This window comes from Protomyctophum bolini (assembly GCF_963924005.1).
Source record: "Protomyctophum bolini genome assembly, chromosome: 17".
Lineage (NCBI taxonomy): Eukaryota > Metazoa > Chordata > Actinopteri > Myctophiformes > Myctophidae > Protomyctophum > Protomyctophum bolini.
Window position 1 is genome coordinate 9,564,179 of NC_137878.1, and position 17,542 is coordinate 9,581,720.

At 42.2% G+C, this 17,542-nt stretch overlaps 1 protein-coding gene across 1 annotated transcript in view; it reads right to left on the minus strand.

The window, feature by feature from the left end:
- vps50 (VPS50 subunit of EARP/GARPII complex) overlaps positions 1-17,542 on the minus strand; it is a 170,594-nt gene that overhangs the window by 102,110 nt on the left and 50,942 nt on the right. The window contains exons 11-12 of the mRNA XM_080787022.1: positions 14,207-14,305; positions 12,313-12,453 (exon numbers count right to left, since the gene is read on the minus strand). Of these exons, the coding sequence (XP_080643148.1) occupies positions 12,313-12,453; positions 14,207-14,305 (240 nt within the window). The remainder of the gene's footprint in view (positions 1-12,312; positions 12,454-14,206; positions 14,306-17,542) is intronic.

Genomic DNA, 17,542 nt, shown 5'->3' on the forward strand with positions numbered 1-17,542 from the left:
GTTGTGTTCCCCCACCAGGCACGTGCACACATGGACATCAAAGGGGGCTTCAGTCGCTGCCCTTTCCAGACCACGAATGCAGGATTTACTATGGTGAAAGAAATGCAAATGCCACTCCTTTCCATGTCAAGCAGCATTCAGGAGAATTGCATGTAGATAACCAAAAATTCTAATCATGTTCTTGTTGTGTTTTTGTTTTGTTGGTTTGTTCATGTTATATAATACTGCAATCATGTTTTCTGGATATTCTATATCTCATGTACAATGTTTCGTTATAATTTATATATAGGTAGAGGCCTCGTATAAGCCCCTTGGGCTTTTTTGCCTCAGCCTAGCACTTTACCCTTCTTATATTTATATGTTCACTGTGTTTTTTTTATACTGTGCTGAATAGATAAAAACAAAATACAAATACAATGCTTTTTTCCCGAAGTCTCCTGAAGTAGTATTTCTCCTGTAGTATTTTTGCACGGAACTAATTTGTTTCTAAACTCCGTGTCGTACGCCGCATCTCCAGTAGATAAAGAGTGCTGTGGGTTGAGCCTCGAAAATAGCAAATCTACAAGCTCGCAACGCGTCGGTCGAAAAGTGCCCTCTTACAAGAAATGTCAGCACCTGCCTCTCTAACACCCTCTGCACGTCCCCCTGGTTCCCACCCAAGAGCTCCAGACACATTTCGAAATGTAGAAGTAATGAAGTGCTAACATAATAATTTTCATATAGATACGTTATCGTTACATGTCATAGCAGACGTAGTGATGAAAATAATAACGTAAAAATCCCACTAGAGGTTTTGAAAACTCTGTCTATTTTCTCCGTCCAAAAATAATCTATACACAGCGGTGAGTGAAGCACAAAGCCGATTAGGGTCATGGCGCAAACCGTTGCTTGCCCACTATGCCCAAGGGATTATACTAGTGTAGATGAACAATAGCACTGTGTTGTCTGATAAAGATTCAGAGTTCCTTGGAGACCAGAGAGAATAGAGACGTTCAAAGCTGAGTTACGGCTCGTCCCGCCTTAAAAAACCCAAACGTCTAGCTGGTGCAATTATAAATCTTAGCGACCCGACACACAAGTTTAAGGTTGTACAGAACAAATGTCAACGCATTTTTTTCCCAGTCAGATTTATCATTGCCTACTTTCAACAACAGCTCCATATGGCTTTTTCCCTGTGGTTTAATCTGTGATTGTGGCGTATTCAGGTCTCCCCCACTACCTTTACCAAAGGCACCATCAATTATTCACAGACCCGATAGCACGTAGCAACGCGGACATTGACTGTGGAAAAGCTAACAGGAGTGAAGGTTCCACGACAATTTATGCATTAGGAGTTTCACCCCTTCGACCTTCCAGTGTGCCGGGCCGAGAAGTTTAACAGAAGCCTGTAAATCAGGCCCGCGGCTTTGGATCCCAAAGTAATGAACTGTTGTTTTCCAGGGACATTTTTCCCCGCAGACCAAAATGTGTGGCATTTGAGTTTAAAAGATTCACACTGATGTAAACTTCCAGTGAGCAAAGAGATGTCACTGAATGTCCCTGAAGACACAGCCCCCTAAGGTTGGAGCCACACTCTCCCAAGGCAAATGAAATACACATTATATTAGGTCAGAATTAGGGTGTAACGATGTAGTAACTGTATCGAAAAATCGATACAAATAAAATAAAAAGTATATTAATATGGAAACGGCACATATTGAATCGTATCGTTTGACTTTGTATCGTATCGTTTTTCAATGGAAATAATCGGTATTGAATCATTTTGCAATGCCAATAATCAATTTAATCAATACTGAGTATTTGTGACCATTTTAGCAATTTTAAGAAGAAGCTACAATTGGTCTATCGAAACATGCGTGTATTCTCTGTGCATGACACAATGTCCATGTATTTGCCAGATAATTACCGTTTACTTATTTGTATCCATAATAATAAATCTTTCCCTTAAAAAAAACCCTGCAATATCCACAAGTTTCTCACATGTTAAATGTATTTGCTAAATAGTGACTGTGTCGATTTCAAATCATTGAATCGTAACGTATCGCCAACATGAACCAATATGGTCCCTGTCTCGTGATATCGCCGTTAACCCATTCAGTACGGGAACCCCTTTCGGTGTTTTAAGCATTATGTTGTACTTTAGCTATTGGAAAATAGCAGATCTGCAAGCTCGTAGTGCGGCACCGAGTGCTGCGCTATGAGCTTTTAGATCTGCAATTTTTTTTTAAATGTGGCGCAAATCTTTGAATACATATTCTTTCAGAGCGAAACAATTTCAGTCAAATATTTTCTTCTGGGGGGTCCCAGATTTTCAGGGCCAATTACATATAATTCTGGGGGTCCTTGACATGAAATACTTTGAGAACCACTGACATATAAACATCATCAGAAAACTGCAACAGTACAAGCTTGTACGTCTAAATCGTCTAAATGTGTTATCTAAATGTATCGTTACACCCCTAGTCAGAATGCATCTCGGTCAATGGCTGCTGGAGGTTGTAGCATATAGGGCTAGATTGTAGTTCATTCACCAGCCTGATCTTAAGAATGTGAATACAATGTCCGTGCTGACGACTGGATCAAAACAGCCTCTGTGGCTCTACTTATCTCTCAGAAATGACAAACTTTAATGTGATACAAGCCAACAAATCGATACAAAATGAGTTAGAAAGGGTGTCAATTATTAGGCTACAGAAAATCCTGGTGGTGAACGGATTTGAATTTGCTCTGCTTTCAAATGCAGATGGCAAGCCGCGCCAATATCAATAGCTGAGTTAACAACAATATGACAGGGAGCAGATCAACGGAGGGATATCAATAATGCACGTCTAAGCGATCACAATAAATCCTCATCTCAAATGTGCGTGTCTTAATATCGCTCCGATAGATTTGCTCGGAGGTGGAAATGAATCACTCCCCGTGCTTGGATATGCCGAAGGCGTTTGTTTACCCAGAGTGCTATACGGAGTCCATTCATCACTGGAAGTAACGTTCCAGGAGTCTGCCACCACTCATTTCCCCGTGGCAATTCTTTTGACTTTTTCTCTCTGTTGACTCAATTAGCATATATTAAAACACTTTAAACAATTATACAAAGGTTTTCATGGCCACATTTTGCCAGATTTGAAAAACAGTGCCATGAGATAGGTTAAAAAAAACTTAGCTGCGGTTGCCGCGGTCGGTTGGATAACAGGGGCATAATGAATTTACGGTCGCGGGCGACAAAAAAAACTCCATCCCCAGGTCTCTCTCTCTCTCTCTCTCTCACACACATCGATCTCGCACTAGTCTTTGTTGGTTTCTCAAAGGCTTTTGGAACGGTGGACAGAGCCAAACTGTTACCAAATTATTCAATTATATGGTATCCCCGACAAAATGATCAATGCCATAAAAGTTCTATATAAAACTTCCCCATCCTTGCTGGCATACTCCAAGGCGACACACCGTTTCTATTCATTATTGTTGTTGATTATGATCTCCGTATGCATGTCAGTTGATACCATGAACGATAAGGGCTACCAACTAAACCCCTCTAAAAGCTCTCGTCATCCTGCTGAATACCCAACAGACACCGACTTCGCTGACGACAGTCGATCATTGGAATACGCTCAGGCTCTCCTTCAGTCTCTTGAGCAGGCCTCCAACTGTGTTGGTCTTTATCTCAACGAGACGAAAAAATGAATACGCAAATATATGCAAATCCAACAATAACCACATTATAAAAACACTTAAGACACCTTGTTCGAAAAAGGATGATGTATAATTACTACAGCCATAGATACAATTATGAAGTCAAAGGTGCACTTTATTTCACTTAAAAAAGTGTTGTAACCTGCCGTTTTTTTTCTACTTTCTAATTCTTTGTTTGGCCCGAAGAATTGTGTTTGTTGTCATGATTTGTCACGACAAGAGTTGGCTTCGTACGACGCTTAAAAGGTCTTTAAATAAAACATTTAAGAAACGCCTATGGGGAAAATGCATTGGGATTCATTTCCTGGGCCACTTGTTCTGAAAGGGGGAGGGACTTCCACACTCTATATGGACGCTTGTTTGGAACATAGGAGGATTTTTTTCCTGCATCAGAAGACGGGGGAGGAGAGACATGAAGCGTGAGGTTGAGTTAAAGAAAATATGGATTGAACATGTCTAACCCATTTAAGACTGAGGCCAGATTCTACAAGATGTCTTCTAAATCATGACGGTTTTCTGAAAAACACGTGTTTCTATATCCGTGGTCCTCAAACTATTTCATGAATATGTTGTTTCAGGGACCTCCCAGAAGCAAACGTTCAGTTTGAAGTAATATATATTCAAAGACCTGTGCCACATTTTCAAAAAATAGCAGATCTACAAGGTCGTAGCACAGCACTTGGTGCCACGCTATGAGCTTAAATATCTGCTATTTTTCAACAGCTAAAGGTTAGCATAATGGTTAAGGTGGTTAAACGCTAAAGCGACACAGATGCGTTCCCGTTCTACATGGGTTAAAATGTGAAGATATGGATTGAACACGTTAATTGGCAAAAGCAATCAACAACAATTACCACATGTATCGATCAATCAATGCGGGGAAACTTCTACATTATTTTTTATAATGACGAAATCCATTTGTCTGAATAACAACTCAAGCTTTATTGTATGTATACGTTTCTAGAATAGATTCGATTCAATTATTTATATATAATCAATTATTTTTGATGTTGCATGCCTATTACAAGTGCAAGACTATTATTGTTGTATAAGTATTCTGTTATTTTATCATTTATCGGAAAACGGAGCAAACAGTCAACATGAAATGCTATCGGACAAGGTTCGCCCTTCAACTCTCTCTGGCACACATCCATATAAATCCATAAATCCTCCGTTAATTGAGGTACAACACGAGCAGCCTCACGCAGTGACATCTGTATCTGGACGTCACAGAATGTCCCCTAATTAAGAGCAATCACCCTCATCGGCAGCAGCAGGACAATGCTCCTGGTTTAGGTTCATCTCAGGTGAGGAGGTGAATGATTTTGTGGTGTAGTAGCAGTTGTGTGTGTGTGTGTGTGTGTGTGTGTGTGTCTGTGTGTGTGTGTGTGACTGTGTGTGTGTGTGACTGTGCGTGCGCGCGTGTGTACGTGTGTGCATGCATGCGTGCTTGTGTGTGTGTGTGTGTAATAAGTAAGGCACCATGACCGAAACACAATAAACGTGTCGTTGTAAATAATAGAGCCTCACTATGAACAGATGAGAGGTTTAGATGTCTATGTGAAAGAGTACAAACTGCGTGTGTGTGTGTGTGGGTGTGCATAGGTCTGAGAGAGAGATGTATGTGTATGCGCTCGCACGTGCGTGTGTGTGTGTGGGCGTGCATAGGTCTGAGAGAGAGTATGTGTATGTGTGTGCGTGTGTCTGTGCATGCGTGTGCGCGTGCGCAGGACTGAGAGAGAGAAAGATTGCATGTGTGTGAGTCAGTGTGTGTTTATCTGTGTGAGTGTCTGTTTTGGGGGGGGGGTTACATTGTTCCAGTTGGTTCCACTCCGTTAATTGCGGTACTTAGAAACACCAGGTCAACACCACGAGCAGCCTCACGCAGTGACATCTATCTGTATTATGGTGTCCTGGACGTCACAGAATGTCCCCTAAATGCTCTCCAGACACACGACAGCATGCAATGGCGCGTTATATCAAAATGACGAGACGTTGCACAGCCGAGTAGAGGACGGATGATTAGCGGAGAGAGTACGCTTTGGTTGATAAACAAGCGTCAGTATTTATGCACAGCGAAGGTTAAAGGGATAGTTAGTGTTATGTTTTGGTTAAAACGAAAAATAGCTTTTTGTTCAAAGGTTAAATCACTGTATTCTGATAGTAATCATTGCTACAGAGTGTTTGTTCAGTAACAGTGTTAAATAGCTCTATATTCTGATGGTAATCATTGCTATAGATAGATTGTTTGTTCAGTAACAGAGGTCTCCCCAGCTCTTTAAAAAAAAAACCAGAAAATACATTTTCAGGTAGGTGACAATTTGACAAACTTTGCAGCCAATCAGGAGAGAGTATTTATCAGCTGTGTTAGTGTTCCAGCGTCTGCTCATTTCTCCGTGTCATCACTTACAATTACAACTCGTTTAATCCGTCACCCAACTGCGTTCTCTATCCTGATTGGATAAAAAGTCTGTATACCCGTTTCGCATTTTAGCTTCAGTTTCTGAAAATGCATTTTCTGTCCAAGAAAAAGCTGAAAGTTGGGAAGTTGGGTTGATACTGCCCGACACGGTGTGTCATTACTTGAGAAACAGTAAGACCGGGCCCGTCTCACACACCACCCAGCCTATACACGCACTACCTGCCTGTCAGAGCCAGACAGAGGGTCCATTAAGAGATCGACCGAGGGTCCATTTATCTTACCTGTCAACGTGTCAATACTTATTTTTTTTACTTATTTTATTGCAATGTATTTAAAAAATGTTTTGACACCAGGTCTTGAGCGGCAAACTTTATTTCATATAGAGATACGACCTTTCGACCCCTCCGAGTCTTTGTCAGGCAGACCCGAAGTGGTCGAAACCTTAGAGTATATATGAATAGAGAGGGCGTCCGAGTTCTCCTTCCATCCACTTGCATTAAGTTGAGGCGATTTCACTCCTCCTTTCCGGGTAGGAACAGAGTGCATCCATTTCGCCTCAGGGTTTCCTCTGGGTGCCGTCTCTATTCATATATACTCTAAGGTCGAAACGCACACCTGCACCCGTAGAATGATTTGAGATGTGCCTGCTTCCCCCGCTGACTCCTGTCGAGTATAGTATCACAATATAGAGCTTTTTTGACACTCATTTAAAGGTAGTTTTGTTCATTAAAAAAAGGAGTCTCCACGCATCTCCAGCTCTTTATAGAAAATAGAAAATACAATTTCAGGTGGGTTGCACATTTCTGTAGAGATATTTAATACTTATTTTAACAAAAGAAATATCATCTTTAATGTCACGCTAACCATTGTAAACTGTTTGCTACAGTAGGTGCCGTCTTCTTATTTAAGTTCCCCAAAAAAATCAACATATCGAAACCGTTATTTCCCTCGACGAGTAGGTCAGTGAGTGTGTGTGTGTGTGTGTGTGTGTGTGTGTGTGTGTGTGTGTGTGTGTGTGTGTGTGTGTGTGTGTTCGCGTGTGTGTGTGTTCGCGCATGTGTGCGAGTGCGTGGGACTCATGAGTGGTTGACATGCAAAATTCTTTCGCAATAGGAACTGACCTTTCTGCATATCCCCACGTCCGCTGAATTTTAACTTCCGTTTCATAATTTTTATCCATTTAGACGATTCTACAAATCACGACAGCTTTCTGATGATGTTTATAATGTCAGTGGTTCTCAAAGTATTTAATGGCAAGGACCCCCAGAATTATATGTAATTGGCCAACGACCCTGAAAATCTGGGACCTCCCCCATAAGCAAATATTTGACTGAAAGAATATATAGATTTGCGCCACATTTTCACGATTTAAAAAAATCACACCTGTGTGAAATGAGTGGTGCAACTCCCCTCTCCTCTCTCTCTCTCTCTCTCTCTCATTAGCAGGCAACAGTGCAGCACTATCTCTCTCTCTGTTTCTGGCACAACAGCGCCCCTACTGGTACTCATAGTCATATACTGGTGCTCATAGTCACATAGGTGAACACGGACATTGCTGTTCCTTGGGAGTGGTTGCACCACTCAAAAAATAGCAGATCTAAAAGCTCATAGTGCAGCACTCGGTGCCACACTATACGAGCTTGTAGATCTGCTATTTTTCTAACACCAAAAGGGGTTCCCATCCAGAATGGGCTAAGAAAGGATTTGGTGCAGGACCGTTCAGAGCCTTCAGAGAGAAGGACGTGATCCTCCAGATCACAAAACAACGTCAGAGGAAAATACAGCAGAAATATTTCCCCCGCTCGACTCTGAATAAGCCCCAAATAACTCAATGTTTACAATCTGTCTCCTGGTTTTTCCACACACGTCCAGGAACCTCTCAAATTGTTTTATGAAGTGGTAAATATGTATTGCACGGATTTTCCATAAAACACCTGCTCCTGTCATAAACCACTAAATCCCCAATGAATACAACATACAGTACCACTCAGTGTGTTCCTAAAGAGTGAGAGAGAGCGTGTGTGTGTGTGTGTGTGTGTGTGTGTGTGTGTGTGTGTGTGTGTGTGTGTGTGTGTGTGTGTGTTAAAATATACTAAAATAACTACAAATAAAAGTACTCATAATGCATAATGTCCCAATTAACAAGTTAAAAATGTGTGCAAAATATTTTGAACATAGCAGATCTAAAAGCTCTTATGAAGTGGTAAATATGTATTGCACGGATTTTCCATAAAACACCTGCTCCTGTCATAAACCACTAAATCCCAATGAATACAACATACAGTGGAGAGAATGTGTGTGTGTGTGTGTGTGTGTGTGTGTGTGTGTGTGTGTGTGTGTGTGTGTGTGTGTGTGTGTGTGTCTGTCTGTCTGTCTGTCAGAGATGTGGTAGTAAAATGTGTGTAAAAATGTACTTAAGTAAAAGTATACTTCAAATGTACTAAAATAACTACAAATAAAAGTACTCATAACGCATAGTGTCCCAATTAACAAGTTCAGAATGTGTGCAAAATATTTTGAACACATAGCAGATCTAAAAGCTCACAATGCATCGCATCGCAACGCACTGTGAGCTTGTAGATCTGCTATTTCCCAATGGTCAAAACGTTTTTTTTCTAATCGAAATTTAAATGTCCAAAGTGACTAGTAACTAAAGTTTTAAAATTATTGTAGTGGAGTAGTAAAAGTACACATTTTGGTTCCGAGATGTAGTGGAGTAAATTGGAAACACTCAAGTAAAGTACAAACACCTCAAAACTGTTACTCAATGTGCAGTGCTTAAGGTAAATGTATTTAGTTACTTTCCACCACTGAACAAATACACCCATCAATCAAGAGCCTGCGAGTGCGAGTCTGCCTCGAGCGACTCCAAACGCTGACAGCGAATTTGTCAAAGCCAAGTCAACATTGGCGACACATCTGTGAGCGAGAGCACGGAGCCCCGCGCCACGTTATTTCACGGGATCGAGGACACGAGCTCCTGACTCAAGACCCCAGAACGTAAACAGAAAATCCTTTCAAAGTTAACTATTATCCCCCTGACTCACCACATGACTCTGATGAAGACCGCAAGGTCGAAACGTTAGTCGTTTTGTATACTCAGCACACCTTAATAAAAGGCTCTAAATGTCTGTGTTGCTCCAGTCTCCTCTCCTTTCGCAACTTTGATGTCCCTGCACCTGTGAAGCACCGGATCAGCCGTTTTAGGCTTGAGGCGCGTTGGTAGACTCCCTTTGTTAACTATTATCAATCGCAAAAAGCTGAATTTAGGCAACTTTAGGAAAATCACTTTCTCTAAAGATTTCATTACCGTCGTTTTAATTTATTTCTCGTATTTTTTATTTTTTTTTAGGTTTAATGGCCTCAATTACACCCACACGACATAATAGTATAATAATAATAATAATAATAAAAATAATCAATTACACCCACACAACATGAACTTTGAACATCCAGTGGATGTTTAGGCCAGCCAATCTACGATTTGTCCCAAAATAAATTGCAATAGTAATCATTCAAGGTTTTTTTTTAATGATCCTTAGGGTCATCCAAATAACTGAATTGTGAATTATATACATTTTGGATCATGGTAAATCCAGGGGGTTGAAAGTTGGGTACCGCGCATCCGCAGTGCCGTTCACTTCATGGGAAATCAACATACTGGAGCAAGCTTCAGTGGACAGGTGATGTTAATCCTGTATTTGAGCTGACTAATGACACCGTTCTCCCTCTCACAGGCATCCAGCCAATAAGGCTGGTTTCCAATTACACTCTAATTAGTCGTCGTTGGCCCTGTGACCGCGATGGCACGACGCCATGGATCCCCTACGTATCGGTGTTGATTTCGTCGACTAATACCACAATGAAAAATGTTTGTCGACAACCTTTTCTCATGGACAAAAACTTAAATGGAAACTATATTGACAATTTTGTCAACAAAATAAAAGTAGGCTAAAAGGGACTAGTGGACAAGAGATCCAGTAGGCCGATCTATGGTCGCAGTGCGACGCATTGTGAGCTTGTAGATCGGCTATTTTCAGCAAGTGTAAAATCAGCCATTACGATGGCATCAAGGCACCGCCAAAATACATTTTGACCGACTAAATCAACTGTAGATTTAGTCGACTAAAATATTACATTTAGTCAACTAAAACTAAACTAACACTAACATTCCAGTTGACTAAAACTAGATGACAACTATTCAAAAGACTATGACCAAAACTAAAATCAAAAGTTGCTGTCAAAAGTGCAGCAGGGTGCAGCACACAACTATGGTTGTGAGATCTGGGGACCATTAGAAAACCATGACCTTGAACAATGGGATAAACACCAAACCGAGACCCTACACACAGAATGCAAATCCATTCTCCGTACCCAGCGAAAAACACCAAATAATGCATGCAGGGCAGAATTAGGACGATACCCACTCATAATCAAAATTAAAAAAAGAGAGCACTTAAGTTCTACAACCACCTAAAAGAAAGTGACCTAGATGCACTCCATAACAAGGCACTCAAACACAGCGAAACTCAAGAGAGATGCCCCCTCAGCCAGCTGGCCCTGGAACTCCGGGCACAAACACAAACCGAGCCACGAGATAGAAAACCCATTGGATAAAACCAAATCATAAAACGGCAAAAGGAAAACTACCTGACACATTGGAAAGAAGCAACACAAAAGCAGAGTAAACTAGAACGCTATCTGGCCCTGAATTGAATTGAATTGCATTCCAGAGAAGTAAAAATCATAGAATCCATGGCTGCCTTGTGTGGCCCACTCAGTTAAAACCTTCTGCCCCTGAAACTGTTATGATTCATGCCATGCCACAGCTAAGTAAGTCTGTGTACTGAACGTGAGATACAGTGCACTTCGTAGGTGACAGTGCAGCCTGCATTGCGACATTATGTTTCTCTGTCTGCATTGTACTTTTCCAGATATGCGAGGCATTGTTAGGTGGCACCCGTAAGGTCCGCCTGGTATGCGAGACAGTAAGCCTAGCCTTGTACGTCGCGAGGTCGACCTTGCACATCATCATGCCCACATTCATATCTCACCGTCTCGTTTCTATGATCCAGCGCTACGAGTATCCCCTCTCTCTGTCTAATAAACTTTGTGAACCCATAGTGTGATACTGCCTGGCTGATACCGTGTCTCCAGGGCCCGTCTCCGTACCAACAGAACAGAACTTCAACCGGATCATCACACGCCACCCAGCCTATACACACACACACTACCTGCCTGTCAGAGACAGACCGAGGGTCCATTTAGAGATCCACCGAGGGTCCATTTATCTTACCCGTCAACGTGTCGATACATTTTGTTGTACTTATTTTATTTTATTTTATTTAAATGTTTTTCAATATTTTTTTGACACCGGTGCTTTTATTGAGATTATGACTTCTTAACTCCCCCTCACACCGTCAAAAGAGTCTAAGAGGCCAAAAGGAAAGAAAGAAATAAACTACATCAACAAAAAAAGACCTAAAGACGCCTATGCACGTCCTTAGTACCCCGTGGTTTTGATTCTAGAGACGTGTATACACGTCCAAGGCATAGAAATCATTAACATTATTATTAACCTTTATTGTAGGTCTGCTATATTTGACAAAGAGATTTGGTTTAGATGGAAAAAAGAGGTCCAAGTACAGAGCAAACTCGGGTCCAAGTCTAAGGTGGTTAATACATCAAATAAAATGAATTCAGTGGATCATTGATTCATTAACTGGGGCCTTCCTGCCCTGGCATTTGTCCTTTCTTCCCCGGATAGCAGTTTTAAGGACGTGCATAGGCGTCTTTTGGTATTTTTTATTGATATTTTTCTTTTTTTTTGGCCTCTCCTTCTGCAGTGTACTCCTTGTCGTTTCACGCACGTGCGCCGTCGTTCACTTCCTCGTTTACAAAAGAATGCCTCGTTAACTCCTAATCTAGGGAGCTCTCCATGGTTTTGACCAGAAGGACAATGTTCTGTCTTTATTCCTGACTTCGGCATGCATCTCGTTGGGAATATAAACGCTTCTAGAGAGACTTTAGCGTGGCCAGCGTGAGGCTATGGACGGAAGATTATGCCTCCCGGTTTTGGGGGGGGGGGGGGGGGGGTGGGTGGAAGGGAGGGGCTTTTCAGAGTAAAATCTGCTGGCACGACTTTATTTTGAAGAATTCCCCCGGCAAAAAAAGGTGTCAACAGGTACACGGGTCCTTACCGTGCACAGGTCCTTGTACTGCATCTTCTGGAACTTGGTGTCGGCGTTCCCGGCACACAGCTCCACGTAGCCCAGCACCACTTGGAACACCGTGTTGTGGATGGCCTGGGTGAAATGCATGTGGAGCTGATCCATGGCCGTCTGCAAAACAGAAGACAGAAACGTGCTATCGAAGCCGCACAGTGCAATAGAGCGCCGCAGTCCTGCCCAGGAAATGATTCCCGCGTTCAATTTTCCTCAGACTTTTCAAAAAAGTATTTATTTAAAAGACCCTTTTAAGCCTCGTACAAAGCCAACTGGAGTTGTGACAAATCATGACGGCAAACACAATTTTTTTGGGCCGAACAAAGAATTAGAAAGAAGAAAGAAAATAAAAAAACAGGTTACAACACATTTTTTGTTGTTTTTCTTCTTTGTAATTATCTGTTTGGTCCAAAATATTGCGTTTGTTGTCATGATTTGTCACGACTCCAGTTGGCTTTGTCCGCGGCGTTGACAGTCTTTAAATAAATACTTTTTGAAATGTCTATGAGGAAAAATGCATTTGGAATCATTTCCTGGGCCCTGGCGTCGTCATGAAAGGGTGGCGGGACTGCGACGCTCTAGAAGTGTCGATAAATCTAAATGTTCAGACCCTGGGAGCTATTTATACCAATAAGAAAGGGGGCAGGCTCAAAACATATTTAAAACAATATAATATTACCAAAAAAAACAAAAAACCTAAAACAACATTATTATAATTCATAATTATCGTTCGTTATTATTTATAAAGCCATTTACTGTAGCTAGCCAAGAGCTTCTCTGATCTCTGTGCCATTTTCCCAGGGAAACAGGACGTCGTTGAAGTCATTGTTTATCATCCCTTTCATCATACAAACCCCAGAAAAAAAAAGACACTGTAGTTCATTGGGTACATGGGCGCCCCACAGCGCACCGATTGATGAGGCAGCTTAATTGCATTTTCCTCACACTGAGCTTGCGCTCATATACTACCACAGACCACCCAATCCTCTGCAACGATACTAGCGTCATGGATAGAACATAAAAACTATTATCCTTGAAGAGTATTAATTTAATACAAGCATAATACAATATATCACCAGTAAGACGCCCTGAGGGCGATTTTTTTCCCTCTTCTCGTAAATTAAGTAACACAGATGTTTAACAATAATGTAACTCTTGAGAGTGTAACGTGAAAACAAATGGACCCCATGTTACAATCTCAATCTCAAGTAGTAAAAGATCTATAGAGCGCCGCAGTCCCGCCACCCTTTCATGACGACGCCAGGCCCAGGAAATGAATCACAATGCATTGTTCCCATAGACATTTCAAAAAGTATTTATTTAAAGACCTTTTAAGCGCCGTACGAAGCCAAATCATGACAACACACAACAAAAACAACAAAAAAAGTGACCTGCCGTTTTTTTTCGTACTTTCTAATTCTTTGTTTGGCCCGAGAAATTGTGTTTGTTGTCATGATTTGTCATGACAAGAGTTGGCTTTGTCCGCGGCGTAAACGTCTTTAAATAAATACTTTCTGAAATGTCTATGAGGAAAATGAACGGAGAATCATTTCCCGGGCCCTGGTAGGGGGCGGGACTGCGACGCTCTATAAGGGTCCATTTGGCAACCAACTCTTCCGTCATCCTTCAGCTGGGGACCACCTGGAACCTCCTCAAGGGCCACTGGTGGTCCCCCCCAAGCGACAAACACTGAGGAAGGCCAGACAGGCCGAAACGCGTACGTTTTCTGTCTCAGAGGTAAAAAAAAAGTCATGTAAAAGGACATATAATGAGTGCTGGCATTTTCTTCATTTCCCCCCAAGCGATGACAACGACACACTGGTACGGTATCTTTGATTACGTTGCGTCATGCGGACAGCCTCTCACTGACCTGCGTCTTGCCCAGCAGCGAGTAGGCCATCTGAACCTTGGTGTAGTGGGCCATGTCAAAGTGCTTGCAGGTCTTTGACAGCGCTACATCCAGTTGCTCCTGTAGACGAGAGGGAGAGGAGAGGAGAGGAGAGGAGAGGAGAGGAGAGGAGAGGAGAGGAGAGGAGAGGGAGAGGAGAGAGGGCACGAGGGAAAGGAGAAGAAAGCGTGAGAGGAGGGATTATCAACATTAAGACAGGGGATTTAGAAGATGACTGGATGTGAAACAGGAACACACGGCCAAGAGTAGGCAACGGGGTCCGCTCTGTGTGTGTGTGTGTGTGTGTGTGTGTGTGTGTGTGTGTGTGTGTGTGTGTGTGTGTGTGTGTGTGTGTGTGTGTGTGTGTGTGTGTGTGTGTGCGTGTGCGTGCACATTTGCATTATTGAGAATGTCTATAAGGCAGAAAGACAGGAATGCATTAGGCGAATGACAGAGGTTCGTGCACTCTCAAGGTCACGGAATAAGTCATTCAATCAAAAGGAAGAAGAACTGGCAGTCGTGGGAAACCTTTTATTATAAGCCAGTTGTTTTGTGCCAATTGTTGGAGAAGCTGAAAAAGAGGAAAATGTGATAACATTTTTAATATAATAAAGGAAATATTGGCACATCCACTTGGCTCAGATGAGCGTTGATGGACAGTGACAACTGAAGCAATCGTGAAAAAAAAAGGTATTTCACGGACCAAAGTCCTGCACACTGCTCCTGCTCAGAAGCATCCGTTTTTTTATTCAAATCGACGGACGTTTCGGTCCCTCTGGACCTTCACCAAGAGTGTCTGCTAAGGCAGGGGGTTCTCAACGTTTTTGGCTTTCGGAAATGCTTTGGCCCCGCTCCGCCCCCTCGTCCCCCCCGTCCCCACCCCCAATACTCAACTCAACTTTATTTATATAGCACATTTTACATGACCAGGTCAGGTGCTGTACAGGTTCAGAGACAAAAACTATACAATACAAACAGGCATTTAAAACATGAAAACAAACGGGCATTTAGAAGAAATGAAAGCAAAAATATACAATATAAGCAGACATTGCAAAGGAGCAAACAAAGCAGACTATTGCACTAGTGAAGGGAACAGGGCTATACTTCAACTGTCGTTAAAAGCCAGGGAGAAGAAGTGGGTCTTAACCCATTCTGACCTGAGATCAGATTCATACGAGGTTTCCACTGGACAACACACTGGTCTTGATTAACCCATTCTGACCTGAGATCAGATTCTAAAAATGTCAGTCGTTCTTCGAAATTTTCAAAAATAGCAGACCTACAAGCTCGTATCGCGCCACTCGGTGGCGCGATATGAGCTTGTAGATCTGCTATTTTTCAATAGGTAAAGCATAACATGATGCCAACACCAAAATGGGTGCCCGGTCAGAATGGGTTAAGCAAAGATGTAAAAGCTGTGATGGACTGGGCAGCTCTGATGTGAAAAGGCAAAGTGTTCCAGAGAGCCTGGGGGCAGCCGCCGCGAAGGCTCCATCACCCTTGGATCGTTTTTGTTGGTCACTAATCACATCTAGCTTGAGCTGGCCGGCCGACCTTAAAGCCCTGGGTGGGTTGTCATTTGAAATAAGGTCTGCAAAGGGATGAGGGTGCTAACACCGTTTCGAATACAAATTGTATTCGGAAAGGTTTATGCGTGTATTGTCCAGCCATTCAGTTGCAATACACATATATATACGAATGCACACACACACACACAAACACATATACAGTACGCGTACACAAAGTGGTTGCCTCGTACACATGAATATATTGTCTATGTTTAGTTTTTTTGCGTGTATTCCCTCATACACACACACACACTTACTGTATATACATACAAATACCTTTACCCACACGCGCGTGCTCGCATGCACGTGTACGGGATGTGTGTGTGCGTGCGTTCATGCGTGTACAGATTAAACCACTGTCAGGCAATCATAACCTGGATGTGTGTGACATTCATGTGGGCTACAGATTACATATACCCACATGTTATATAACAGAATTTAATTTGATCATTCAGAAAGTCATGCTAATTAGTGCCAATGTGAGAATGCTGGCCTGTTTTCATGCCAATTGCCAGAGGTGTTTTGGCCACTGTCCCATCAGTGTGCTCGTCTGTGAAGCGCCAACTGCTGGCACCGTTGGACTGAACTACTAGACTAATTAATCTGTTGGCCAATACACAGTATAAACCCAAACCTTTTCATGTCAAGGACCCCCAAATTGACACTAATTCGCCCCGCAGACCCCCATTAGAAGAGATATGCCAGGGACCCCCCCATAAGAGAAGGTTTTTACGGCGTTTAATTTAAAGGACCCCCAGTTTGACATTAGTCTACGGAACCACATTTAATGGCATTTCTATCTCTGAGAACCCCAATTTATATTATAAAAGCAATGTTAATTTAACTCTGAGAGTGTACAAATGGAACCAAACGGGTCCATTTGGTCCATTTGCAGAAGATAGAAAATAATAATAACGTTGCTATACTTTGTCACCGATGCCACTATTATGTGACACATACAGTATATATGCTGTGCCGCAGTGTTGATTTTGACAGCAAATTTAGATTTTAGTTTCAGTCATAGTCCCTTGAAGAGTTTTCATTTAGTTTTAGTCACATTTTAGTCACCTGGAATGTGTTGGTGTTAGTCTAGTTTTAGTCGACTAAAATGTGTTTTGGCGGGCCTTGATGCCGTCGTAATGACTGATTTCACACTTGCTGAAAATAGCTGATCTATAAAGCTCACAACGTGTCCATTGTAAGCTTGTAGATCTGCTATTTTCAGCATGCAACCAAGTGTAAAATGCTGGATCTCTTGTCCACTAGTCCATTCCCTGACATTTTAGTCTAGTTTTTATTTGTTGACAAAATTGTCAATATATTTAGTCTTAGTCACGATAGTTTAGTTTCCATTTATTTTTCTCCAGCGAAAACGGGGAAATTAATGTGTGTGTATGGGGCAGCTGGGCAGACGAGACGCATACCGCACGCCACGCCACACATGGTGCTCGCTGTGTGATTGCAGCTTCAGGTTAGCGTTAGCGCGCAGAAGGACGAGCCGCGGTAACCGCTGTAGCTTTCGATTTTGCAGTGCAGCCAGGCTGTGCGGCCGAGTGTGTTCGCTTGTACCGGCAATTTGCCAGCTGTCAACAGTAGTAGAACTCCTACTCTGCACACCAGCCCCATTCCCTCCCTCCCTCCTTTCCTTTTTTTCTCTTTCTACTTTCTTCCTATCCACTTCCAAAGCAAGCGTCTGAAGCCTAATCCTTATCTCTTTTTGCCATTCTCTCCTACAACACCATGGAGTCCT